At 35.2% G+C, this 11,879-nt stretch overlaps 1 protein-coding gene across 1 annotated transcript in view; it reads left to right on the forward strand.

The window, feature by feature from the left end:
- Nucleotides 1-8,943, forward strand: part of ATP9B (ATPase, class II, type 9B) — a 161,932-nt gene extending 152,989 nt beyond the window's left edge. Inside the window, exons 25-29 of the mRNA XM_009324471.1 lie at nucleotides 520-628; nucleotides 3,534-3,591; nucleotides 4,284-4,487; nucleotides 6,915-6,947; nucleotides 7,749-8,943. Of these exons, the coding sequence (XP_009322746.1) occupies nucleotides 520-628; nucleotides 3,534-3,591; nucleotides 4,284-4,487; nucleotides 6,915-6,947; nucleotides 7,749-7,885 (541 nt within the window). The 3' untranslated portion in view covers nucleotides 7,886-8,943. The remainder of the gene's footprint in view (nucleotides 1-519; nucleotides 629-3,533; nucleotides 3,592-4,283; nucleotides 4,488-6,914; nucleotides 6,948-7,748) is intronic.
- The last annotated feature ends 2,936 nt before the right edge of the window (nucleotides 8,944-11,879 follow it).

Genomic DNA, 11,879 nt, shown 5'->3' on the forward strand with positions numbered 1-11,879 from the left:
TAGTTGTGCCAAGTTCTAGGAAAGTACATACTAAAGTACACATCTGGCATGTGCATACTGAAATCCAAAGCCACTTACAGAGCTGTTAAGACTTTTGTTCATCCACCTGCCTATACCATGATGTCCAGAATACAGTGCTTGTTTTTTTCTTTGGTTTTCATGCCATCGTCTGTGGATGAATTTACATGTCAGGTCTTTGAACTGGTTGTCCAAAGTGCAAGTGCACAGGGAGTATGGTAACAGGTGATAAGCTTGGGTGATATATATATATATATATAAAAGAAAGAAATAGATAAACTGTTTTTGAATGTATAAAAGCTCTGTAACTTCTCATGACTGGCAGCTCTCAGAAGCACAAAAGCAGGTTGCACGTGTAAAGCTGTATTGGTAAGCTGCCTCAGTACTGGGTAGAACCACCAGTTTAATTCCACTTACATAAAAAGAATAATTGAATTCAGTAGATCGGTTTAAAATCATATCATGCAAAAGTGTCAATTTATGTGCTTTCCTTTCACCTAGGTATGCAACTATATATACTATGTTTCCAGTCTTCTCTCTAGTATTGGATCAGGATGTGAAGCCAGAAATGGCACTGCTGTATCCAGAACTTTATAAGGATCTCACGAAGGTATGAATGTCCTCAGTGCTCAGATATGAACAAATGCTGAAATCTCCGGTGTGCAAAACTGAGAATTCTTACAATCATTTTCTTAAGGTATTCTATACAAGACAGATGCACAATTAATGTAATGCAGACTTTTGTACTATGAAGATAATCCATGGTACCAAATGTTCCACTCGGTTTTATTAATATATTTCTTAAGTCACCAATGGTTGGACTAAAATAATTCAAACATAAAGGTATGTTGATGTAAAAGTTGCTTTCAGTCTGGCCCCAGGATCTCTGATCTGGAGTTATTTATGCTTACTTTTTCACAGCTCCTTTTTCCTTTTTAACTGGTAGATTAATTTATAGATTCCTGCCCCCCACCCCACCCTCCAGAAATTACTACTGACCTCTCCAAAAGCTGACTTTCTTTAAATAACAGATACTGATAACTGATCTATCTTAACTGAATCATCTGTAGATCCTGCTTTCTGTGTGTTTGCTCATACCTGCAAAGTGTTTAATTTCTTTACCCGCAAAAGTGAAACAAATCTCAAGATTCTGTTTTCATAAGTTTTTGGAAAAGTACTTCTGCTCCATCTTAAACTGTCAGCTAGAAAAGTTACGATCCAAGGCAGAAGCAGATAGTCTTTTTAGGGTTAGTAGTTTCTTCGAAGGTGTGTCTAAAAGTTAAAAAGCAGACTGTAGTCAAAGAGGGTCTAAACTTTTCAGAGCCTTTGTCGTCTTAGTTGTACTAAATTAGCTATTAGCCATGTTAGTCTGGGAGAATTTTTTCTCATCTCTTGGAAATCTTGATTCTCTCTTCTTCAGAATCTCTAAAGCTTCTTTGTGAGATTTCAGCCTACGATTAATCTCAAAAAAGCATGGCCTTACACCTGCTAAAGGCAGTTGTAAGCTAACCTGTGGAAATCTGTTGATGGAACTTGGAATCATCTTGTTTCCAAAGACAGAAGTTAACCTGTACTCGGAAGCTGCCCAGGATGGGTAGATGAATACAGGCTAAGTTTTTTGTCTAGGCTTAAATGACAATTCTTGGAGATGCTGAATCACTGGCTTTCCCAGCTTGTGTTGCACCTCTATGAATATTAAATAAGTACAACCCAAATAATTCTCTTCAGAAGAAAAAAAAAAGATAATGTGGAGAAACTGGAGAGTACAGTTCAGTCCATTATGTGGGGCAGATGATGATCAGTGAATGATTATGGATGAGTAGTACGAAAAGTTACTTACGTGCTTACGTTACTTACGTGCTTACGTTACTTACGTGCTTACGTTACTTACGTGCTTACGTTACTTACGTACATTTGACTTCACTATTACAAGGTAATCTTATTGTGAGTGTTTATTACAACAATTTGTGATCGTGCTGCCTTAGTCTTGACACTATGAAGCCTACATATTTCTGCACCTTGTTTTTCAAATTATGCAAATCTCTGCCAGTGCTATTCAGCTAGTGTTATTCAAACACGTGTTGACGTGGATAATAATTGTATTCCTAGGAATTGGTTTCTTTTCTGGCATATGCTAGTGATGAAAATGCTTTTTAGAATTTTTAGAAGAGTAAGATATAATGGCACAAGTCATTGACAGACTCTTGGTCTGGTGCAAGAAAAAGAGAAAATTAGCAAGGTTCAGAGAGACCGGTGTGGCCACATACCTGGAGGACACACTGATTCAGTATTACTGTTACTGTGGCTCCTATGGAGTTATAGCTAGAAAAGCTGATGAAAATTTGGAAGGAAGTACAAGTAAGAGGGCTCCCTGCTTCCATCTGAAAATGATTCACAGCCTGTTGTGCAGCATTCCCTAGAGGCTCAGGTGTGACTTACCCCTTCTAGTTCCATAAAGGTGAACCAAAACTCAAGCTTATTCTTATTTCACAAATCTCGCTAATTGGGAGCTATGGTCGAAGGTGGAAGCAGTGTCCATTACTCAAAGGGAAATGAGTAGGCACTCATAGGAGAAAAAAAATATCATGTTTCTTTGTGCTTGTACAAGAATTTTTTCCCATGTGTTCAGTCTGTCACCAACATTCTAGACTATATACAGAATTATGAAAATGTCTTTAGCACCTTGCCATGAACTCTATCTATCCAAGAAAATGTTTTAGCCTATACTGAAGTAATAGAAAGAGTTAATTCATCACTTTCTACAGCAGTGAAGCACATTTCTTTGTAAAGTGCTGATTCTTCCCTGTTCCAGTGATCACTTTTTTGTGCCAAAATGGCTGCTTTGTTTGCTGCTTTATCCTTTTAAATGCGTCTCCTTTCAACTCTGCAATTCTAACATTTCATCAGTACCCTCACAGAATGCAAGTCATATGCACATGTACAGCATTTATTCTTTGATTTATGCATAAGTTTCAATCTATAACATTCACAATCACAAGAAGATTTAAAATGTATTTAGTAATAATTACTTGCTGAAAACTTATAGTAGTCATATGTTTATTCTATGAATGCAAATAGATAGTTTATCCAACATTTAGAAGTGACTAGTAACTACAGTTTTGCTTGAGGTTTAGGTCAGTAGGTACACAATACTATTTTTCTTGAAGACTACATTTTACAAAACAGACATAAAAACATTTTAAATAAAAAATAAACTAATTTTACTGTAATTACCCCTCTGAAAACCAGCCAGAGCATTGCAAGGTAAAGTACCTTTGTTGTTTAAGGCCTTAACTGTCCTACCCCCAAATTTAGACTTCGTGTGATTTCTATACAAGTTTGCAGTGAAGAATCATAAAAACAAGAAGAAGCTTTTTAGCCTATATCAATTCAAAGACTGCTTATTTTACTGGTATACTGTCTCTCTAGTGATTAACTATTAAAAATATATGAACTGAGTAGATTTATCTTTTTTAAAAGTTGTGTTTAACTGTCCTCTCACTTGTTTCCCTTAGGGAAGATCTTTGTCATTTAAGACCTTCCTCATCTGGGTTTTAATCAGTATTTACCAAGGTAGGAGAGAGTCCTAATTTTACTGAACTGAGAATTTTTTGTCTGCTATTAGCAATATTGTTTTTCAGCTGCAGGTTGAATTCCCAAAGCTTAACATTTCATCAGCAGTTATATATATTGCTTTCTGTTTATCTTGTAAATCGATATTCTTGTAGTGTGCCAGGCCTATTCAAAACACAGCACAGATTGGTATTTTTATTGATGCGTGTCACCTAAAAAGGACATGTTTTTAATTAAATGCTAATCCAGAAAAATTTTAATGAGGGCTTATCACATTGCATATATTTACACAGTAGTTTTCTTTCATGGAATGACAGAAGTACTGTTGAAGAAATCTGAATTATGTAATCAGTTAGAAGTAATTACACTTTCAGCAATATCTCATTTATTTGTAGCACTTGACAAAATGAGGTTCATTAACAGTTCATCAGATATATTGCACTAAAAGGTGTTTAATTTTCTAATAGTTTTATTTCTTTACAGCTTTACTTTGGTTGTTTTATTTCACGTGCACGAAGTACAGTAAATATCACTTCTGTTTTAGAAAGATCAATGTTGTTACCTTATAAAAATAATTACTGGGCAAGTTTTGATAATAAGCAATCCAAATGTTCAGTGTGCAGTTGTTGTAAAAACTGGTACACTGAAATTTCATTGCTCAGTGTATTGTTAACTTTGTGTGCCTTTCCTAGGTGGTATTCTGATGTATGGAGCCCTGCTGCTTTTTGAATCTGAATTTGTACATGTCGTTGCCATTTCCTTCACTGCCCTAATCTTGACTGAGCTCTTAATGGTTGCACTGACCATACGAACATGGCACTGGTTAATGGTGGTGGCTGAATTCCTCAGTCTTGGCTGCTATGTGGCCTCTCTTGCATTTCTAAATGAATACTTTGGTGAGTAATAGTAGAAGTATTGTAGCAAAGAACTGTGCTTTATATTTTTAATACTTTTTTCTCCCTTTTTTTTTTTATTAAGAATAGGTGATGTTATGCTTTCTGAAATACGGCTTTCTCCATAAGAAATATGACTGCATTGAAATTAGGCTTAATTAATGTTGGGTTAAAATATTCTCTTATCCTTTCCTCCTAGAGTTTGACAATCTTTATTCCTGTTAGTATGATTTATCTAGATAATAAACTTTACTCAAACCACGGATGCTTTTCGCATCCTTGATCTGATCTTGACAGTCCAAACTGCATACCTTAAATTGGCTTTGAGATTTGCAGTATTGAAATGGATATGATTGAAAAAAGTCAGGATCTTTCACTGAGTTGGTGAATTATTTTGTATGCCAGACCAAGTGGACCTCATTAGATCTAACCCACAAACTTAAAAGAGCTGAAGAATTGCTAGAGAGTGAGGCAGAAGGCTATTAGGATAGATACTTTATATAAGAATAATTGTTTCGTAATTATATTAAGCTTATTTTAAGCTTGCTTTGCTTTAAATTGCAGTATGCCATACTGTGTCTTAAGGTTCTGATTGTTCATAGTTCACAAGATGAAAGAACACTTTTTAACTGCAAATTTTAGCAGTCAGGGATCTGAGCATCAAAATAATACATTTGTAAAAATCACACTAAGATAGTTGTTTTTACTAAAGGATAATTTGATATAAAAAGAATTATGTAGCTTCTACAGAAATATATATAACAATTTTGATTATACCTCACAAGGAGTAGAATCCAGCTCCTGCTCTCTCTGTGTTCCAGGAGCTGATGAGTAAGGAGTTGCCCTTCTTCAGTTGTCACTTCTCATAGCATAATTAAATGTTACATGGTAGTTTCTAGGAGTCTGGTAGTTCTGCTTTCACTATCTCATGTCCCAGGTGTTCAACACTAGGGTAGCGTATTTACATTATATAATTATTTTTTTAACCAGTAAATGCTTCACTGCCTGTCCCAGGTGTTCTGTTACTTCCCAGATTTCTCAGGAGTCGAATTTTAATGAAGAAACAACCCTGCTGGGCTTGGTACTTGTATTGTACATTATTTCAGGTTTACCAGAGTACCTTTTTCTTTTCTCTGACACTGATGCACAGACTCTTTTAATATAGAGATTATTGGGTTGATCCCTGAATCTCCACAGCCAGATTACAAATTAAAGGAACAAGCAAGAACAGATACAGGTACTGGCTCTTTAGTCCAAACTTCCAGGAACTTCATAAAGCAGAACTTGCTGCTTCACCTTTGTAAGTCTTTAGTATTGGTGACAGCTAGTCCCTCCATCCTTTGTAGGTGCTGTTCAGTGAGAAACACCTTTAGGTGGTGTTCACAGATGTGTAAAAACTGCAGGGACTTTGTTTCTTGCAAACCTTTCTGTAAAGGGGAGTGCTTTACTATCGTCATGTATTTGCTGGACAAGTCCAAGCAACTGCGTAAGTAAATGGTTGCATGGCTTCTCCCAAATTTCATGGGCTTTTGTGAAGATGCATTTTACTGTGTGTTATTAATCAGTTAATCTGAGAAAATGCATTTCAGTTAGTCTCACTTCTCCTGAATGCTTTACTCTTATTGAATCTGTCACATTATAACTGGGGGGAGGGAGTCTTTTTTGTGCATAACCTAAGTTACGGTTTACAGTTCAAGGTATAGAACAACTTCCATGTGTCAGGAATGCAGTCCAATAGTGCTTGACTTCATCAGCAAAAAAACTGTTTCTTTCAGTGATGTTACTTATAAGCATCATCTCCTCCCAAAGAGACGATATCCTAAGTATGACGGGGCACTCAAATTAGAAGGACAAAAATATTTGATACTGCTCTACAGCTCTGACTCATGGAAGTAAATCAGTTTTTAGGTTTCTGAATTAATTGCACACAACGGCCTTATTAGGCATGTCTCTCTGATATGTTACGTAGGCTTTTAGTATGTCTAAGCAGGCTTAGACTAAAACTGTATAACAAGTTTATACATTGAAATCTAATATACAAAGTATTTTTAATGAGTAAAGTTGGAGCAGTAAAGCATTTCTTTACTGCATTTTCTGAAGTGAATTTTCATTCACATAGAAATAGTTCTGATCAAGTTGTTTATACAGTAAATTATACCTTGAAGTCAAATGTAAGAAAACTGCCTACCTACTTACAACCTTAAAACATGACCGAATATAAAATCTCTATATTTTCAAAATGTTTTGGTTTAACTGCTATTTAAAATATTCTGATTGTCATGTGAAAGGCTATTCCAGTTAATGCTACTAACATCTTTTTCATTTCCTTTTTGTGTAGCTAACCTGTTTGGTTTTTTTTTTTTTCCACATAACTTTCGTATTTTCTGTAAATCTATCCTTTCATTTTCATTCTCCCTCTTTGTGAAACAGGTATAGGCAGAGTGTCTTTTGGAGCTTTCTTAGGTAGGTGAAATTTAACTTTTCTTGAAGTTTTTTTTAAGTCTTTAAAAATTCATTAAAGAGTAGTAAATTATTTAATATATGCATTTGTAAATAATGGAAAAAAGCAAAAAGACCCCAATTTTTCAGGTTACCTGGGTTCTGGGATCTTTCCGTGATAATTAAGTATGACCTGACCATTACAAATATGGCCAAAAAAATTTCAGTAGCAAGTGTAGGGTGTCACCATTCTTCTTAATGTTTGTCACAAAAAATAGCTTTTCACTGTGGTTTGTGGCAATATCACTACGTTGTTTTCCCTTTACATTTTTGGGCTCTAATTTAATCTCTAAGGTTTTACAAATCATTCAGTCTAGTTGTCGTGACTGTTTCAGAGATAAATAATATGAATATGAAATAAAGGATTCAAAATGGTAGCAGAATTTCTGGTTGGGAACTTGTATTATAGTGGGTAAAAATCGTTCTTACTAGTAGAAAAACAAGCTGGCTTAACTTTTTATTATGAGACAGTCTTGCTTTTAAACTGAGCTTCTGTTTCCTGTAAAATTATTTTGTGCTGCAAAACAGTGTAAGGACCATACATGAACTCTGAAGTTCCTGTCTAAAGAAAATAGTTGGCAAAAACAAAATGTTGAGCTTAACTTTCTCTTTCTGTTGTTTTGTTGCCTTTTTTTTTTTAACTTTGCATGATCTTGAACAATGGCATAAGCAAACAGTTAAGAGTTTTATTGACTTTGCACTATGGAAGTTCCAGTTTCCATGTTATCAGCTCCCATTACTTATTTTTTCTTTTTGTTTCTGCAGATGTTGCCTTTATCACAACTGTGACCTTCCTGTGGAAAGTGTCAGCAATCACTGTTGTAAGCTGTCTTCCACTTTACATTCTCAAGTACTTGAAGCGCAAATTTTCTCCTCCAAGTTACTCCAAGCTTACCTCGTAGAAGTAATTATATTCCTGTGGTTTTTCACTCACGCCAGTCTGCAAATTGCACATTCACTGTGCTTTAGTGTCTATGAATTTATGCTGGTCTGAAGAAATAAAAAAAAAAAAAAAAAATCAAAAGTGATAGAGTGACTAGAGCACAAAAAGAGGAGGAAATATCTGACAGGTACAATAACACAGAAGTACACTAACAAGACTATCAGAGACAAACTAAATTTTCTTCATGTTGATTTTTTTTAACTTTTAGTTGCTATGATTATAAAATAAAACTGAATTACCTTTGATTTGACAATGCTTCTGAATGGTTTCATTGCTACTGTAAAGGATTTTTTCCTACTGTACTGATCTTCTGCGAGTTGAATTGAAAGTTTCATTATTTATTACGTAACTTCCCTTCTTTAATTGTTACATAACTTCCTAATTCAAGTCCTTTCCTTTAATGTTTATATATGGGAAAAGTTCATTCGTCCATACTTACTGTAACAAACCTAATACCTGTAAATGCCCGTGTCTGTATTAGCAGCTAACTGTTATTCCTCGTCAGACATTGAGTAATATGCACTATGTGAATTATGTACAGATGTCTGCATAGCACAGTATTATTTTAGGAGCTGTTCTCCTATTCTGTACTCTCGCATTTCTGGCACCAGTAAGTATTACAGATCTGTGATGTTGACAGCAGTTCTTCAAATACACATTACAGCCAGGTTGCACAAAAGCTGTTTAAAAATTAAATGATAAATTCTGTACATAATTCCACTGCACCTATTGATCTGTACAGATATCAAAGACATGGCTGCTCAGTAAATATGTTTTAAAATTCTTATTCATTTTGTATTTGTAAAACTGCAAATAGTGTCAAAGTACATTTCTATATATGAGAAGTCCAGTAAACCTTGCATTAGCTAATAAGTTTAAATTGCCTTGTAATCTGTTTACTTAGGTTACTCAGGTAAAAGAAAATAAGATGAACACGTGAACATTATGGTAGGAAAATCTGTCATCTTCCAAGTTGTATATGTTATGTTTTTATAACTTAGTTTGGGTGCAAACTTGTTTAAAAAAAAAAAAAAAACAAACATTTTTGCTTGTTGTAAACTGTCAGAGTTGAGTATCTTGGCTGAGTTATGACACTTTAAGGCGGTTGAAGATCTGTTCCAGAAACTCATATGCTCTGATACAATCTGAAGGGTCCAAATCTTGCATACTGTACTGGAAAGTAGTATATATTATTTTAGTTTTCCATTGTGATATAACTTTGCTTTCTCAAGAAGTACGTATAATGAATTTATCATAGTCTATTAATCAGTGGGAAGGAACAGCATAATTATCCATGCTTTATTTATTAAATATTTGTGTGTGTTTTTAAAAAACACTTAATATGGAAGTCATTTTTATGTTTGACTGTATGCCTTTACAACATAATTCCTTATTTAGTCTCTTATAACTTTGCCCTTATGCCATTATTATATTGGATGAGTAATATTTAAGTGATAAATATAACTACTTCCTGGGAGAGCAGAGGAAACTGCTGCAGAACTATTTGGATTCCACTCCATTAATTTTTTGTTTCGAAGGTTTTTCCTACTAGCTATTTATCTGCCTTTTTTTTTTATTTTCATTCCTCATTATAAAAGCAATAAAGCCTAATTTCTACCAAATATTATTAATGGTATATGTATTAAATGAACTGCTGAAGTAGTGTTTCTTTTAATTACGCAATATTGCAGACTAGTTTGCTCTGTCCCTCTGTAAACTCACTTCTGTAAAACCCCCACAAGATGTCACTGTTCTTGCATACTAGCAGAAACTTTTCTTCATTATATGTGGTTTTGGCAAGATACTCTTGGTTTATATTTTTAGTTTAGTCCTGTGATGTTTTTGTTGCTGATTTGCTTTAGTTTTCTATTTTTCCCCAGTAAGTGGTAATTATCATAGAATCATATCATAGAATAGTTTGGGTTGGAAGGGACCTCTAAAGGTCATCTAGTCCAACCCCCCTGCCATGGGCAGGGACATCTTCAACTAGATCAGGTTGCTCAGAGCCCCGTCCAACCTGACCTTGAATGGTTCCAGGGATGGGGCATCCACCACCTCTCTGGGCAACCTGTGCCAGTGTTTCACCACCCTCAGCGTAAAAAATTTCTTCCTTATATCTAGTCTATATCTAGCCCTCTTTAGTTTAAAACCATTACCCTGGACCCTCAGATTTCAAATTACCTTGAATCAATTAAGAAAAGTCACCAGTGTGCAGTTGTTCTGAAATGTTGATGATGTTCTCTTCAGACCTTTTTGTCTTACACATTGTGAGCTCACAACCATATGCGTAAGATCAGTAGATAAGCAAAAGCTTAGAGTTGGTCATCCTTCATCTATGCATCACATCTTTGGCATTAGGCAGAAAATGATAAAAAATCAAAAATTAAACTAGCAATATGAAAGTGATAGTGTTACCCTAATACAGCTGTATGAGATACAATCATAATCCATGTGTACAGAATTTATAGTGTACATATATTAATCCTCAGCATTAAGACTGTGAGGTTAGTGTGATAGCAAATGTATAGATCCTGCACACAGATAATAAGCCTTTCAAAAGTGGAGTCAATTCTCTAGAGTGTCTGCTTTCTTGGAGTGTTTTCAGTATACATCAAAGGTCTAGTTTCAGCTAGCACTTTATTTTGAAGACTGCGGAAGTCTGATTCAGGTGACTTACCTTGCTTTTGAGGTTCAGTCACTGCAAAACTGTATACCAGGAAAGTCTGCTTTCTATTCTTTCATGTCACTCAGCCACAGCCCTGTAAAGGGGTACCGGATCACAGTGGTTTACAGGTAACAATATCAATACAGAATTTTAGTGTAGTGTGACATCTTTCAGTAGAAAGCTTTAATGTGTTGTGGATTTCAGTACAAAGTAAGCTAAGTACCATCACAGTCCCTGGCTCTTAAAACAGACTGGAATGGTAACATGTCTGGTGTGGGGGTGAATAAATTATTTCGTAAGAATCTCATTCTGTTGTCATTTCACATCAGTATATGTCAGGAGTAAGTCTAGAACAACAGATCACCTTGCATAAACACAGCCTAAATGGCCTTGGTTCTGCAAGTTACACCCAGAAGGAGCTTAGTTTTATTTGGCATTAAATAAATACTTACTTTTGTGAGCTGCTATGTCAGATATATATTTCTGAAATGGTAATCATGTCTCTTTGAAAACATACTTGCAAAATAATTTCAGAATTGGGAAAGGATGGAGGAGCAAGATGTGAACAGGAAATATGTCTTCACCAAAGTAACATACATAACAATACTGACCTATTTGGACCATGTTTAATAAGCACACGAGCTAAACATCTGCTAGATTTCCTATGTAGTTTGATGGAAGCACACAGGGAAAAGGAGAGATCCTGCAAAAAAGGAGTACTGGTAATTATTACACTGGTTTCTTCTGCTGCTATTCTAAACGTATGTGTTCATGTAACAGCTGGAAAACATTTTACTACATAAGGTATTAGTTTGGAAATGGAAGCCAAAATTAAATTCTTGCATACTTAACATTAAATCTGTAGCACTCTTCCATGAATGCGAGTGTTTACAACAGTGTTTTTATGTTCAAACTGTACTTGTTGACACATACCATCAGAATTCAGCTGTGTGGTATCTCCTGTTTTCTTCCTAAAATTTCTGAGTGGTTTTCCAAAAACATGCCATTGCTTTTGTATGTACATAGGAAGCGTGTATTATCTTCATGAGCAGTGTCCACTTGAGCCAACCTGTCCTCCTACCCTGTGTCCACAAGAGCGTGTAAGCCTAAACATTTTTCAGTCTCCTTTTAAAACATGTCTGCAAGAGGGAACTCTGCAGTTGGGAACCTTTTCAGGCTGGACACCAGTTCTGCAGGTATTTAAGCAAGAATTTTAATATTCACGTATGTAGTTAAACAGCTATTAGTCATGGGGGTCAACTTCTGTAGACAAAGAGGAGATGACTTC

This window comes from Pygoscelis adeliae, unplaced genomic scaffold (genome assembly GCF_000699105.1).
Source record: "Pygoscelis adeliae isolate BGI_AS28 unplaced genomic scaffold, ASM69910v1 Scaffold95, whole genome shotgun sequence".
Classification (NCBI taxonomy): Eukaryota; Metazoa; Chordata; class Aves; order Sphenisciformes; family Spheniscidae; genus Pygoscelis; species Pygoscelis adeliae.